The 17,053-nt window shown below is 41.5% G+C and overlaps 2 protein-coding genes across 2 annotated transcripts in view; one reads left to right on the forward strand and one right to left on the reverse strand.

Annotated features, from left to right (window-relative positions):
* Positions 1–1,918, forward strand: part of dync2li1 (dynein, cytoplasmic 2, light intermediate chain 1) — a 33,552-nt gene extending 31,634 nt beyond the window's left edge. Inside the window, exon 13 of the mRNA XM_055639616.1 lies at positions 1,623–1,918. Coding sequence (XP_055495591.1) covers positions 1,623–1,694 — 72 coding nt within the window. The 3' untranslated portion in view covers positions 1,695–1,918. The remainder of the gene's footprint in view (positions 1–1,622) is intronic.
* A 5,616-nt stretch (positions 1,919–7,534) lies between these two features.
* abcg5 (ATP-binding cassette, sub-family G (WHITE), member 5) overlaps positions 7,535–17,053 on the reverse strand; it is a 28,749-nt gene continuing 19,230 nt past the window's right edge. The window contains exons 11-13 of the mRNA XM_055639618.1: positions 15,394–15,579; positions 12,253–12,371; positions 7,535–8,991 (exon numbers count right to left, since the gene is read on the reverse strand). Of these exons, the coding sequence (XP_055495593.1) occupies positions 8,804–8,991; positions 12,253–12,371; positions 15,394–15,579 (493 nt within the window). The 3' untranslated portion in view covers positions 7,535–8,803. The remainder of the gene's footprint in view (positions 8,992–12,252; positions 12,372–15,393; positions 15,580–17,053) is intronic.

Raw genomic sequence — 17,053 nt, forward strand, 5'->3', positions numbered from 1 at the left:
TATTAATACCATAAGTACATAAGAATAATATTTTAAAATTAAAGTTTCACAGAAATTCCAGTCCAGGATATAAATCTTGTTTTAAAAAAAAGTGAAGCAACGTTGAATTGCAATTTTCTCTTTCCACAGCAGGCAATGCAAGTAAATGAACTGTCTTTGGAGCCTTCCACATCATTTGTTTTTCGAGTTGTAGAGTCATGCAGCACCTGCACAGGCCATTCATCCGAACTCTTCCATACCGACCAAGAAGCCCCATCTAAGCTAGTGCAATATGCCTGTGTTTGGCCCACATCCCTTTAAGCATTTCCTATCCATGTACCTGTCGAAGTATCCATGTACCTATCCAATTGCCTTTTAAATATTGTGATAGTACCCGCCTCACCTACCTCCTCTGGCAGTTTGTTCCATATACACTCCAGCCTCTCAGTGAAAAATTTGCGTCAAGTTTAAACCTATGGCCTCCATTTCTTGATTTCCCCCACCCTGGGTAAGAGACAGTGCATTCACCCAATCTATTCCCCTTATGGTTTTATACACCTCTATAAGATCAGCCATCAGCCATTGGCCTCCTGTCCTCCAAGGAACACCTAGCCTGCCCTACCTCTCCCTACAGCTCAACCACTCAAGTTCTGGCAACATCCTTGTAAATCTTATTTGCACTCTTCCCAGTTTAATGACAATGTAATAGTTTGTTTAAGGTATGCTGGTAAAACTACAGATTTAGGCTTGATAAGAGATCCATTAGGAATTTCATCACAAATTATTTTATTCTAAAAATGTAATAGATCCAAATAATTTCTTCCTTCTTGCTGTGGCCCATAAGATGTTGTTATGACAAAGTCTAACAGGTCAAAATGCAGTCATGCTAAATGCCAAATTTCGGTTATCAGTGAGCAACAGATAAGCTAGTGCATTAAAAGTACTGAGACTCCAAAGATCAAAACAAAAGCTTGGCAAGTTATATTTTCACATCATTGAAATATTTAAAAAGTATTTTTAAAGTTTATTGTACAAGATAATTTCTTGGAGTTAGTAACACCAGATACCTCAATCAGCAAACCTTATTTACGTTATATATATATAATAATATATATATAATATATATAAATATATTTCTTCCTTCTTGTGTGTATATATATATATATATGTTATACAAAGTCTAACAGGTCATATATGCAGTCATATAAATGCCAAATTTCGGTATATCAGTGATGTATATAGATATGTATATATAGTATATATTAAAAGTACTGAGACTCCATAGATCATGTAAACAAAAGCTTGTAAAGTTATATTTTCACATCATTGTCTAAATATATATATAAAATAATATATATTTTATAAAGTATATATATATAGATATATATTTGTATATACACACACACATATATCTATATATATATATACATATATAGATATATACATATATAGCATATATATATTATATATATATATATATATATATATATATATATATATATATATATATATATATATATATATATATATATATATATGTATATATAAATCTTTTTTTTTTGTGTGTTTTTATATTATTTAAATACTTTAAAAACAACCCTTTGCTGAGCCTACAACCATAATGTTCCACTTTATTCTTTCAGGAACTTGAACAATATAAAAGAAATGCATCAAAATCATGGAAAGAAATGGAATTTGACATGCATGGTAGATAATTGAACATTCAGTATTCAATGGTGCAATTTGAATTTGAAAATAATTTTTGTAGTCCATAATTAACTTTTTGGCAATTATCTAGAGTGCCATTATATGTGCATTGTTTTAACATTATTCTTTTGTACATTAACTAGTATTGCACATTTCATTTCTGTTTCAGTAAATTAAATGTTCTATTTCCTCTTCAAATTTATTGAGCCTAATAAATGTCGATGAAAAAATTGAATCTGTATATTGTATATTTTTAGTCATAATTTTTAACACTCACTTAGAAAGGATATAAAATAAAATGTGGATTGAAGTCGGTGTTCGTCACAGTGAGCACCACGAGTTTCGATGAGCTGGTGGAGAAGATCTCCTCTGAGAAGGCCGTGAGGTTGAATTACCGCAACGGCGGCGGAAGAGAGGGACCCGGGGGTGGGGGGGTCCAGTGGAGTCCCAGGTCCCGTCTCTTTCTCCCTCATCATTCGCCCGTTTCCCCCGCCCGCCCTTTGCAGCAATGGTGGTGCCTTCTACCCCCCCCCCCCCCCCAGGTCCCTCTCTTCCGCCGCCGTTGCGGTGATTCAACCTCACGGCTTCTCAGAGGAGCGGGTAGGCTGGGGAACTCGTGGTGCTCAGCATGACGAACACCGACTTCCCCCAACCCCAGGACCCCAGGCAGGTAGGCGGGTGGGCAGGGGGTGGGGAGGGCCAAGCAGCAGCAGGGAGCGGTCTGATGGCAGGGTGGGGAAGCAGAGCGGCAGAGTTTGAGTAATTCAGGACACACACACACACACACACACAGGGAGGGACCACACACACACACACACAGCAGTTTGTGACACACACAGTAATTCACACACACACACACACACACACACACACACACACACACACACACACACACACACACTGGTCCAATCGTCAAGTCAACGGGATCTAAACCACAGCTAACAATAAATGACCTGTGGAGTAACGAACTGCAGATGCTGCTTTTTATGGATGGAGGGAGTGACTGAGGGTGTGGGAAAGGAGAGGGATGGAGAAGTGAGGGAGGAGAGGGGAAGTGGGGGGATTGAGGGAGTGATAGGGGGAAATTGGAGGAGGTGAGGAGAGTGGGGGAGGAGGGGGAATAGAGGGAGAGGAGGGGGGAGTGCAGAAGGTAGGGAGTGGGGAATAGAGGGAGAAGAGTGCAGTGGGGGAGGTGAGAGGGATAAGAGGGTAGGGAGGGGAGAGTAGTTGTGGAGGGAGGGAGGGAAGGAGTGACAGGCTAGGGGAAAGGAGGGGGATGGTTAGGTGAGGGAGGGATTGGGGGAGGGGAGGAGGAAGGGGAAAGAAGAGGGAGGGTGAAGAGGGGGGGTAAGGAGTGCTGGGAGATGATGGGAAATGATCCGCGCCTGCGCAGTTAGGGGCTATGCGTGAGTGGTGCAATTTTGCGTTGAGGGAACGGGTTGCATTGGGGGAACGGGTGAGTGGTGAAATATTGCATTGGGGAACGGGTTACGTTGAGGGACCAGACCTCCCGTGTGACAGGGACCCAACAGGTCCCACTTAGTTTGATTATTGATATTTATGTTACTTTCTGTTGTTTGGTCAGATTTTAATAAACATTTAATAATCTTTTTAAGAGCTCTGAGTTGTGCTGCTATGTGAGCATCAAATGCTGTTTTCCCAGGCGAGCGGGTCAGGATGAGTAGAGAGCAGCTGCAGGAGAAAGTACCTACATTCTCCTGTCCCAGCCTCGAAGGGATGCACATTAACTGTGGCTAATTGTTCTGCTTTTAACAAATCTCCAGAAGCTCTCAGTCTGTATTACAGATTCCCTGTCAACTACTCCCATATTCTAATTTCTAATTCCTTCTCATTGTCTTGGTCTCGCTGCTGAATTCTGAGATTTTCTCAAATGTGTTTTTTTTTTTTAACACTGTAGATTGTCTTTTCTTGTAAAGTAAAGTATCCTTTATTGTCATTCAGACTTTACAATCTGAACAAAATTTCGTGCCTTGCAGTCATAACATAGAATAAAATAACAAAACACACAATAAACATCCACCACAGTGAGTCTACCTCACTGCGATGGAAGGCAAAACTTTTAAAGTCCTTGTCTCTTCCCTCCTTGTTCTCCCTCTGGGTTGAGGCAAACCAGGCTTCCGATGTTGTGACCCCGCCGGGTGATGATAAATAAGTCCCGTGGCCGAATCCGAGCTCCGCGAATGGGCCAGTTCAAACTCCACGGCCCGGGACGGACGAAGCTGCCGAAGCTGTAATGTAGACTATAACTTGATAGCCAGTTAGACGCACCACTTCTCTTGTTCGGATTTTGATCCGTTAGAGGGACTTGTAATTCTTTAATTGCTAGACATTAGTTATTTTCTGTCATACCTTGAAGTAAATTCCTAATATCAGCGTTAATACTCCCCTCTTGGCTTCGTACCAAGTTTCATAAGGAATTTAGTCACTTAAGAGTTTTATATAGTTTTGAATAAAAGTTCTATCGCAGTTCCTAAAGGCCAAGATTAACCCATGTTGGTGATTAACTCATCTATGTTCACCAATGGTGCTGACAGGCTCACATGTAGATTCAGGCCAACAGAAAGGAGGATGACTTTTTAGTTTGTAGAGCTATTTCAGAAGGTAATAATCAAGGGATGTAGTAATCTGCCCACTATCAATATCCATGCATAGTTACATCACTGTCTGTCACTTGTCAATTATTGTCCATCTCTAATAATATGCTTGTGTTGATCCAATATATGCTCAAACAATCTATGTCTATAATGGTGTTGGATCATTACATACATTGATATTGTAAACTGATACAAAAATTAACAATTTCAACCATAGATACTGGATCACCATCATATTTTCTGCTTGTAATTGAAGTTGATTGATAAGATTAATTTTCTTGATTTGCCAAAATACAATATTCCATGTATGGTCCAATTCTACACGGCCATCGTAGAGGCTGTTCTCACCTTCTCCATCATGGTCCGGTTTGGCTCAGCCACCAAGCACAACACCAGGGACTAACTCTACAGAACGTTTTTCCTTCTATTATTTATTATGTAAAAGAATATGTGTGTTATGATTGTGTTTATAATTTGTTTGGTTGTTTTGTTGTTGTCTTTTGCACAAAAGTCCGCGAGCATTGCCACTTTCATTTCACTGCACATCGCGTATGTGTATGTGACAAATAAACTTGACTTGACTTGACTTGACTTGACACCTGGAGGCTGCAGCGAATCGTCCGATCAGCAGGGAAGGTTATTGGCTGCAACCTTCCCTCCATTGATGAACTGTACACTGCAAGGGCCAGGAAGCGAGCGGGCAAGATCATCTCTGACCCCTCTAACCCCGACCACAAACTCTTTGAATCACTTCTCTCTGGAAGGCGACTCCGGATTGTCAAAGCTGCCACAGCTAGACATAAAAACATTTTTTATCCGTGAGTAGTTGCTCTACTCAACAGCCAGAAATCTGTAGCCTCCATTTGATCTGGTATTTTGTTGGTTCACATGCTTGATCAATGGTGTTTTATCATTAATGCTTTACTCCGGAAGTGGCGGCGCTGCCTTGCAGCTGCGGCTCGCCTGCAGTCCGTTTGTCTTTTCTTTTTTTTTGTTTTCTCTTGTCCCGTTTTTACAGTTTATTTTGGTTTATTTAGTTGTGTATGTGTGGGGGAGTGGGCGTAACATGTTTTTTGACTCTTCCTTCGGGGGGGATGCAACCTTTCCTGCCATATCCCCCTTCTCCGTGTCTGTCTGCGCTGAGGCCTATCGCGGAGCTGGAAGCAGAGCCAGGACTTACCAACTTCGGGGCTGTGGTTGCGGGGCGACCCAACTTCCGACCCGACTTTGGAGCCTCTTAGGCTCGGCCGCGGGCCAGTGGATGACATAATCGGGAGCTCGAGTTCTGTTTTCCGGAGCTCCTGCAACTACAGCTGCGTCCACTGGACTGGAGGGCGGCAGCTTCGACAGCTTCGACTGCCCCGGGCCGCGGAGTTTGAACCGGCCCGTTTGCGAGCACGGATTCAGCCGCGGGACTTACCTACCATCACCCGGTGGGGTCACAACATCGGAGGCTTGGATTGCCTCAGCGCAGATGGAGAGCAAGGAGGGAAGAGACAATGACTTTGGGACTTAAACTGTGTTGAGTGTTTGTTATTTTGTCTATGTTATGACTGCAGGCTAAACCATTTCGTTGCACTGAAAAGTGCAATGACAATAAATTGAATCAAATCAAATCAAAACTATTATTAATGTTTAATGTTTTCTGAGTCATTCGTAATTGTCACTATGTCATGTTGTTACTTGTGGGCGGAGCACCAAGGCAAATTCCTTGTATGTGAATACTGGGCAATAAACTTACTTATTTAGCATGGAAAGCAGGATTTTGAAAGCTCTATTGAGAATGTCCATTATATTTTACTGCAAATATCTGCTCTTAATTATCAAAACAAGTTACTGGAATATTATAGCTATCACCAACAAAACAATTAACTAAACAACAGAATATGATTTTTTTTTGATAATGGAGTTTTATTTTCAGTTGTATAATATATACAATATAACAGGTTGACAATTTCATAGGTAATATGAATTGAAATAAAATGAAAATTAGGTGTAGCTTTGCTTTGTTCAGAAACTTATTTTTAAAATAATGTATTCAGTGAATGTAATTACCAGAATATCTCAATAATTAAAAATCAGTGTAAAAAAATCAAACATCCTAAAATGATAAATCTTTGTTTAAAATGATGGTCATTTAGTACCTATATTTCATTTTCTCCATAAGGAAATTATGGCAATTATTTTTTTTAATCTAGTAAAAATAGTTGTGCGATATCAAAATACTTTCTGTTATCATGAGCCAGATAACATAGAAATAGTGAAAATATTCAGCAGGTCAGGCAGCACCTATTTTAGTTTGATTTTCATTTTTTTAAATGGTTTCATTGAAACAAATTGTCTAAAATATTTTAATCAGCCACATGTTGAAATATGTAGATAAGTAGAAATATTTACAACAATCACAGTTCACTTTAACTTAATATATTATGATTTAAATGTCCCTTCCCTCAATCTATTTTTACGGTACAATTCTCTATAACTACTGCACCATCTTTGGCTGCCTGGTTAAGCATTCATTTTTTTAATGTTTTCTGATTGATTTTTACTTAAAACTAGATTGAAACTGGATAACCAAACCAATTGGGTCTGCTCCCCCAACGCAAAATTCCACCACTCACCCGTTCCCCCAATCCAAGCCGTTCCCCCAACGCAATATTGCACCACTCATGCATTGACCCCAACTTGGCAGGCACGGCTCATTTCTCCTCACCCCCCAGCACTCCCACCTCTTCTTCTTCACCCTCCCTCTTCAATCCCTACAGAGGGAGGGGGGGGGGGTAGAGAGGGAGGGGTGGTAGAGGGGTAGAGAGGGAGGCGGTAAGAGGGAGGGGGGTAGAAAGGGAGAGGGGGGGGAGAGAGGGGCAGAGAGGAAGGGGGTAGAGAGAGGGGGGCGGCAGAGGGAGAGGGAGGGGGGTAGAGAGGGGGGAGGGAGGGTAGAGGGAGAGGGTTAGATAGGGAGGGGGGGTAGAGAGGATGTGAGTGAGGGTAGATAGGGGGTAGAGAGGGAGGGGGCGAGAGAGTGAGTGTAGACATGGCAACTCCCCGCCCTACCCCCTCATCTCCCTCACAACCCCCCACTCTCCCTCCTCACCTCCCCAGGATCATTCCCCTCTCCACCCCACTCCCCACCCCCATATCCCTCCTCAACCCCTCATCTCCCTCCTCCACACTCTCCCACCTCCCTCTACCAACAACTCCCTACCCCATCTCCCTCCTCCTCATTTCCTGCATCCTCCTCCCCTCACTCCCGTTCCCTGCCCCAGCACCTACCCAGGTAGTAGAGCTGCGCCAGGGCCTGGAACTCGGCCTGGTTCTCGTACTCGGCCTGGCCCGTAGACTCCAGCCGTCAGCTCGGCCGCTGCCTGGGCTCCAGTCCAGGCCCCGACTTCATCTACGGGGTCAGGGATGAGTTCGTCCTTGGTTCCAGCAGCGGCTTCTTTCCCGACCCCATCCCAAGCCCCACGGGCTCGGCCCTCACTCCAGCTCCAGGACCAGGCTCAGCTCCAGCCCAGACCCAGTCTCCGAGCTCGGCCCGCGGCACCACCCTCCCCACCAGGTACCAGGCGGCCGTCGGGCGCCGGCAGCCGCCACCATTCCTCATTCACCGCGAGCGCTGGAGTGCCCCTCCCTCCTGGAGTATCCTGCCTGCCTTGCGAGTGCATTGTGACGTCACTCGGATTTGTTTTCCGAAATGGGTGAGTTTTTGGGGTTGTTTCTAAAATTTAAAGGATTAATAACTTTGGAAATATAGGTGGTAATGTGACGGGAAGATGTTTATCACTACGACGGGAAAAATGTGAGTAGGATGTTTGAAAATGGAAAGGCTGTGGCCTAGCATTTGGTAGAAGATAGGAAAACCAGATTGACACATCGTGGACACAAACAAGACAAATACTTTTCGTTATATAGAGATGATATATGTTCCCTCTTACACGTCTGTGGATGAAGATCAAATTAATTGTTAAATCTATCTGCCCTTCATTCTCTTCATAGTTCAGTAAGTTTATCCGGTAAACAGTTAATCAACAGAGAGCAGGAATATCCTGTACCTGAGTTACCATATCATACCTGAAGTGGTAAAAGGATAATCAGTTATCAATAATAAAGGTATCAGTTAGGATTCGTCCTTTATCGTTATCCTGCCTTTAAATATACGTCAGGATAAATATATGTAGGAAAGAACTGCAGATGCTGGTTGAAATTGAAGATAAACACAAAATGCTGGAGTAACTCAGCGGGTCAGGCAGCATCCCTGGAGAGAAGGAATGGGTGACATTTTGGGTCTCGACCCTTCTTCAGACTCAAAGATTCATGATAAAGATAAGTGGATTGGACTTGTGTTAGATTGTGGTGCCAGCTGTGTTCAAATTCTCATTGGTAATATGGATACAGTGAAGAGTGCAACATGGAATCAGGGAAAGATAATTTTAACTTAACAGTTTTCCTCACATTCTTTAAGGAGTGTATGCAGTTCAAGTTCCTGCTCTTTCATCTCATTTTCACTGCATTGCTGAATCACGAATCTTAAAACTAATAATGCCGACAAGAACTAAAGCAGGCACAAAAGCGTATAGCATCAGAAAGTCGAACACAAATCTGGATGATGCTCCAGGATATGTAGTATCAAGATACTGATCCCCTTGGGTAAACCAGCAAAGGGCATCTGTGGTGTTAGATGATTGTGCACCTGCAGAGTACAAATATCATACAATTAGTCACATTCATTGGAATCTTGCAAGCAATGTTATACATTAGACTTGGAATTTGTATTAATAACTGCTTTGCATCTAATTTTACATTTTCTATATTAACTTTATTCTTGCAATGAGATGCCCCATCTAACTGGTTATAAAGGTAAGACCAGTTGGCTGCAGTTTGGATACAAAACCCAGGATGCAAGAGTGTTTCCTGGAAATGGCATTCCATTATTTCATTTATATGTAAATACTAGACTAAGTGGGACCCGTTGGGTTCCATGTTCACACAGGAGGGCTGGTCCCCCGACGCAATATTCCACCTCTCCACCAATTCCAATATTGGTGGCCAGTGGGGGGGCTTTCTGGAGCGCTGGTATGGGTTCTTGGGGTGGCAGCTCAGTCTCTCAAGCCTGATCTGCTGGCAGCTCACTCACGGCTGGTGGGCTGGTAGTTGACTCATGGCTATTCCTTGAAATTCCATTTCAAGCAGGGTGCAAGGCCACCAAATTCAAATCCATTTTCCTACCATTTCAAGCAGGGTGCAAGGCCACCAAATTCAAGTGCAGTTTCCTACCACTTCAAGCAGGGTGCAAGGCCACCAAATTCAAATGCAGCTTCATACCATCAGCTTCAGGCAGGGGCCACCAAAACCAAGTGCAGTTTAAAACCACACAAAACACCAAACAAGTCACAGTTCATTCCACATTCAGGGTGTGTGTTCAATTGATTCACAGCTTCATATCAGACAGAGGGTGTGACCTAAAACCCCACCCCCATCATGCAGAGACTCAGCCACACCCACACTTCGGGTTGATTCACAGCTCACCCAGAGTTGTGACCTCTCCCTCCCCCATCATGCAGAGACTGAGCCACACCCACACTTCCGGGTTTTCTAACCCCCCCCACCGGAAAAGGTGGGGCCTTCATGGCGTGATTGACAGGAGAGAGATTCTCAACATTTTTCAAACACTAATAACACTTTTATTTTTCATTGATGGGAAGAATTAAGTTGAGTAGACATGTGTTCAGTGTTATTCAGAGCTCAGAGAGACGTGACCCTTTGGTTTCATCCATCTTGCTGAGACTGAGTGAGGCACACCACTTCCTGGTTTTATAGTCCCTCCCCCTCCCTCCAGCAGGGGCAGCAGAGAGAATGGTGAATTTTTTAAAAACATTAATATCTCTCTGATTTGTCATCGATTGGAAAAATCCCCCGGTCTAAGAAGGCGGAGGGAGGCCCTGAACGAGGTGGCCAAAAATGACGGCCGTAGGTGGCGGCGTTCTCTCGGAAATCACAGCACAGTGAGCCAAAAGCGGTCAAGATCAGACTTTTAGTAATATAGGTAGAAGATGTTAGCAAAGGCAAGACCTCCAGTCTTACTGGGCAATAAAAATGTCACATATTTGTAATATTTAGATTTGAAACTTATTTCAACAGTATACTTTTGAACTCTATTCTGTTTTATTTTGTATTACAACTAGGCTAAAAAAGCAACAAAACTCTAAAAGGAAGACTAACCAGGTAACGAAAATGCAGATAGACAATCAACAAGCCAGGACAAGCTGTTGATGCATGAACTACAACTATATACATTATCAGTTGAGCATGCAGAATAACTAATCTCTGGAAGAATTCTGGGAGATTCTCCCACAATCTCCAATACTTTAGAATTATATTTCTTGACATTTAAACCTTCAGTTTACGAATATTATGTACTTAAATGAAGGGCATATAGACTAGAAAGCTCGCTAATGTGATCATTTATATTCAAAACAACACAATGGACCATCAAACGTAAAACACTTCTGCAAAAAACATTACTTCTAAAGTTGCTAACATTTGAAAACTATAAATACTGAACTTGAAAGAATAATAACATGCAAATCAGTTCTCCCAGCATCTTTGAAGAGCAGAGGTCAATTATTTTATTCAGAAATGAAAAAAAAGACAACGTAACATGCCCAGCTATTAAATGGCAAAGAGGAAAGAACCATGTCACCACTAGTTTGTACCATGAAAGTGAACTCCAAATTGATACGAAAGAATTGGTCGGTTGCTAGATGACTGAATCTTTACATTAGACAATGAGGTAAACAGAATATTGGAAAAACAAATAATATTTAAATAGGTTTTTGCTTTATTATTTTCATATGTACCAAGGTACAGTGAAAAGCTTTGTTTTGTATGCTACCCAATCAGATCAGAAAACGCCATACAATCAAGTCAAACTCAAGTACAATCGCTAGAGCAAAGAAGTAGACAGGGTTTAGAATATAGTATTCAGCATTGTGGTGCATCAATCCATCGACAAAATCCAATTGAGTAGAGGTGAATCGGACTGCACCCTAACTTATGGAAGCAATACTGCCCGTCCTGGCTTTCTAACCCTTTAAAATGTGCAAGCCTTGCTACTACCTGTTATTGCCTCAACACTCAGCTAGGTCTGGAATTCCCTCTTATTATCCTTAATGGCTCTGCAAAGGTTATAGGTAGATTTCTTGTACCGTTCAGGATCGTTTGACTTAAATAGTTAAGTAAGGAGGACATGTACAGGGCTGACGGGAAGATGGGGAGGCGGTGGAGTTTGGATGTGAAAATACTGTTGCAGATTTGAATCAAATCTGTAAATAAAGTATGTCAGGATCAGGAGATGAAACTACAATAAACTCTTCCAGCAACACTACCTCAGATCAGCAAAATGCCACAAATTTGTGGTATACTGACTCACCAAGCCTAGCAGATTCTGCTGCAAAGAACTAATGCACGGTTTGATGTTGATTACCGGTACTGTCTGTACAGAGTTTGTACGTTCTCCCTGTGACCGTGTGGGTTTCCCCACACTCCAAAGATGTGCAGGTTTGTAGGTTAATTGGCTTCTGTAAATTGTCCCGAGTGTGCAGTATAGTGTTAGTGTATGTGGTGATCGCTAGTCGGCGTGGACTCGGTGGGTCGAAGGGCCTGTTTCCATGCTACATCTCTAAAGTCTAAAGTTTAACGAAAAAGGAGAATTTCTTAGTTTTATCTACCGTAAAGGTATTTAAAAGTATTTTACTTGTAATATTTGTAAGATTTGTTTAATTGAACTCTGCAATTAATTTTCAATTAATTAAAACTCATGAGATTTGCTTTTGATATGCAACATTTATGAACATTCCTTCCATAATATTGATCTTGAATCTTCAAGCAACCTAGCTAATAATCAAGTGTAAAGCTTCAATTATTTTATCTAATTACAATGGTAAACACTCACCATTCCCACAGGTAAAATTTAAACCATAAAATTCATTAACCATCAGGACTTCAACTCCATATTTCTGAAATGTGAGGTAACTCAGCCAGCGAAATACTTTGGGCATTTCTTCTGCACTCCTAAGATCACAGAATCAAAGCAAGCCAGTATTAGATCATTTGTCTAACAGCAACACTGTATGAGCAAATGTGTGCTGAAATGCAGTGTTTACATTGAGCTCTCCCCTTTCAATTTTCATCCATCATCTCCTGCAGCATGTTACAAAGATATGTTTCTCAAAGTGCACACTATTATCAAGTGGCCATTGTTCCTATACGAATATAGACATGATTGCAAGTGAATTATTAGATTGTAGGGCCATATAGCCAAACCAGTATACATTTCTATCCAAGACATTGTCTAGCAAGGATACAAGATGAGAAAGAATGAACATGTAATTCAAGAACACCATGCATTTCCTCATTTAAAACACTTCACAACAATTCAAGTTCTACTTAAGAGAGTCACAGCCACGAAGAAACACAAAGGTTTTGTGTTGGACCTTGTGATTACGTTTTATTTTGTTTCCCCATCAGTGAATAATTGATTTAATTCATGTAGCTATACATCATATAGATTTGTGTTTATTTAGAACTAAATAAGACATCCCAAAGGATTTTACAGCCAATTAAGAATATTTGAGGTGAAATTTGAAGCAGAATCTTTGCTGCAATTTAGGGATTTGTTTTTATCACTTTGCTTAAAGGAAGTAGTAGTGTGATAATCATCAGAGAACCTGTTTTTGGTAATGTAGACTTGTCATGGAACATGGAAACAGGCCCTTTGGCCCAATGTGCCCACACTGACCAATATTCCCCAACTACACTAGCCCGACCTGCCCGGGTTTGGCCCGTATCCCTCTAAACCTTTCCTATCCATGTTAATGTCCAAATGTCTTTTAAATGTTGTTAGGTGACTTGGTGATAAGAATCTCCCAGTACCATCGGAAAATCCCCCTCTGTTCTTTACAATAGGCCTATAGAATTCTTATACCTCATGGAGCAGATAGGCAGAGGCCCAACCAAAAGTCGGCACCTCCAACTGTCCTTGAATACTCACTGAGACAGGAGTCTCTATCTAAATTTATGTCCTCGTGTCTTGGATTGGGTCTTGTACCCTCAACCATAAAATATCAAATGTCAAAACTCCCAGGTGAGCTGATGAGAAACTTGAATAAAAACTACTTTTATCAAAGTGTTAGGCTCTTCTTGATTGATCCATTCAGTGTGCATCGTACCACAAAGTGTGTGTTACAGCTGGTGTACTGCTGACAGGTGACCTCTACGCTATGACTGTTTGGGTAGTTTAGTTTAGTTTATTGTCACGTGTATCGAGGTACAGTTTAAGCTTTCTGTCGCATGCTATCCTGTCAGTGGAAGGAATATACATGGTGGTAACAGAAATTTGCCTTTACAGAATTCACAAATTTATTCCCTATCTCTTAAACCTGAGATTGGGAATAAAATTCATTCTGACTGAATCTAGGTGAAAATAAGTAAATAAATAAACACTATATTGTTTACAACTTGTGTTTCTTGACACGTGTACAGATAAAGATAGTGTACAGTACACAAAGTGCTGGAATAACTCAGCGGGTCAGGCAATATCTCTGGAGAGCATGGATTGGTGATATTTTGTGTTGGGACCCATCTTCAGACTCTTCTTTGTGTCCTTATTTATAAGCAAGCATCTTCTTCTTCTTGCGAAAGAAACATAAACAAAAGGAATAGTTAGATCTCAAGCCGGGTGTTGAGCAGCCAGGTTGTTGTCTCTGAGTCAATGTCTGCCAGGCACTGAGCTCCATTTGGTGGGTGGTAGAGTGGGCACCCAGAGATGACATGGTTGGCTGTCTGTTGTTCTATTCCGCATTCACAGGCTGTGCTCTGGCGGAGTCCCCATCTCCACATGCTGGCATTGAAATGCCCAACTCCAGTACGAAGTCTGTTGAGCTTTATCTGGTGAAGAGAAGTAGCTGTGTAATGGAGATGAGGTTGCCTTCCACTCCTGTGACCACTTGGTGGCTATCCAGTGTGCTTTTGTCTCAGTTGGCTGGATGGATGCTAGGAGTTGTTTTCCATGTGGAGCAAAGGGGTGACAGGACTTCAGTGGGGGTGGCCTCTGCTCTCTGCTGATGGCATGATGGAGGAGGTGATCTGGGTCTATGGCACGACGAGATAGTGCCAGAGTTGCTGCTTGCCTTCGGATCCCTGCAGGCGGAATGCCTGCAAGTATAGGGAACTGCTCGACTGGAGTAGGTTGAAGGCACCCAGTGATGGTTCGCAAGGTGCTGTTCAGGCTCGTGTCTTCCAGGCTAGTGTGTCTACTGCTACTCCATACGGATGCGCAGTACTCAGCTGGGGCATGTACAAGTGCTAAGGCAGAGGTGCAAAGTGTTGATGGACTGGCTCCCCAACTTGTTCCTGCCAGGCGTAGGATGAGGCCTCTACGTGCCATGACCTTGTTGCCGAGACCTGCTAGGTGTTGACGAAATGTAAGCGACCTGTCCAGCTTTACGCCCAGGTAAGTGGGTGTTTGTTGGAAGTCCAAGTGCCTGTTGTTAATGAAGACAGCTAGCTCTCGCTTAGCTTCCTTGGTGTTTAGATGGATTGCAGTTGACAATGTTTTGCCTTTGCTTAGCTTTAGACACCACTGTCGTAGGTATACTGCCAAAGTTTCCATGTCAGAGAGCAAGCATATACAGTTCCTTGTTTCTACAGATAAAGTGGCTTTGCATTATGGAAAATCACGATATGGCACGTTTTCCGGTAACACAAACCGCGTGGCAATCACCCCCCCCCCCTAGAAAAAACCTGAATCAGGCATATGCTTATGCTGCTCCGTTGAATGCTCAGGTAAAATACCAAAGCCAAGTTGTGGTCTATATGCTGCCACTCCATCCCCACAGCGTGGATGCTATTAAATTAGCCGTTAATACATTCTCAATGATAACAATTCAATTTATAATAATCAAGGCAGGTCACATATTATTGGGGACCAATATTTGGGTATTTTCTAGTATAAAATTCAAATTCATAATGTAACAGCATAACTCTCTTTGGAAGCAAAGCTGCAGTAATCATAACACATTTCATAACATCTCACCTTAGGAAGCCTGATCCTAACAGAATTCCTGCTACATTAATTAAAGCAACTGCACTGTTAACTATATTTGGATTCTGCACAACACCAAGTAGGATCAGTGTCAGAAGTTCACCAACTAGATGTGGTACTATGAGTACAGCAAAGAAGCATCCAAATCGTTCCCATAATGGAAACATTCCAAGGGTCCTGAAAAATAAAGTAAGACATTTATAATAAATTAAGAGCAACATTCTTCTCATACAGCAAACATTTACACAAATAAAATCACCAAAACTCGTTTTGCTAAAATATTTGTAAAGAAAATTAAGCAATATAAAAAACATGGATGGGAATAGACAATTCTGCAAATCCATGTTCATTCATTTAGTACAATATGAATGAATAAGTTTATTGGCCAAGTATTCACATACAAGGAATTTGCCTTGGTGCTCCGCCAGCAAGTGACATGACATAGTGACAGTTAGGAATGACACATAAAACATTAAACATTAATAATAAATAATAAAATTAATAATAAAACATTATCGATGTTGAAAAGTAGTGTTTTGAAAAAGGCAAATACAAATTTTTTATGAACTTTGCAAAATTAACTGTTATTATTGGGGTGGCATGATGGCGTAGTGGTAGAGCTACTGCCCTACAGTGCCAGAGACATGGGTTCTATCCTGACTATGGGTGATTGTCTGTATGGCGTTTGTATGTTCTACCCGTGACCTGCGTGAGTTTTTTCCAAGATCTTCAGTTTTGCTCACACACTCCAAAGACGTAGTCTATAGGTTAATCAGCTTGGTGTAAATGTATACAAGTAAAATTGTCCCTAGTATGGGTAGGGTATTGCTAATATGTGGGGATCGCTGGTCGGTGTGGACTCGGTGGGCCAAAGGGCCTATTTTCGCGCTGTACCTCTAAACTAAACTAAATTATTCTCCGTATAACATGGAATATTTTTAAACCTATACATATTTTTAAAATGCTGGGGTTCATAGAAAATTTAGTTTTTTAGCCTAGTTGTAATATAAAATAATGTAGCTCAGATTATTCCAAGGCAGTTTTGTTTTCTGACCAATGTTCAACTGATTACATCAGGCTGAGTTGCTGCTTTGTTATAGATTACAAAGTTTCATCAAACTGCCTTGCCATCGTAAAAGCGAATCGACTGTTCATTGTCTTGTGTGTCGAGAAAGTAGATTGGTACAATAACACATTCAGAATCCTTTTATATGTCTAAGACTGTCCAAATTAACAAAATCCCACTACGTTTGACTGCTCACTCTCTAGTTTTAATAAATCTGTATTCCCAATGAAATGCACAGTAGAATTTTGAAAGTTAAATGTATTAAAAAGAGACAAGCCAAAAAACATCCCTTTTGGAAATAAAATCAAATATAACCATATAATCATATAACAATTACAGCACGGAAACAGGCCATCTCGGCCCTACAAGTCCGTGCCGAACACTTATTTTCCCCTAGTCCCCTAGTCCCATCGACGTGCACTGACCAATGACCAAATATTTACTTAGTCAATTTAAAAAACACATTTTTTGTTTCTGATAATTCTCTAGACTGGCAGAGTACACATATTAGGTTATAGGGTCATGTGATAGGAGCAGAATTAGGCCATTCTTAACATCTTAAGAGTTTCTTAACTCTTAACTTCG

The sequence above is a fragment of the Leucoraja erinacea genome, chromosome 8 (genome assembly GCF_028641065.1).
Source record: "Leucoraja erinacea ecotype New England chromosome 8, Leri_hhj_1, whole genome shotgun sequence".
Lineage (NCBI taxonomy): Eukaryota > Metazoa > Chordata > Chondrichthyes > Rajiformes > Rajidae > Leucoraja > Leucoraja erinaceus.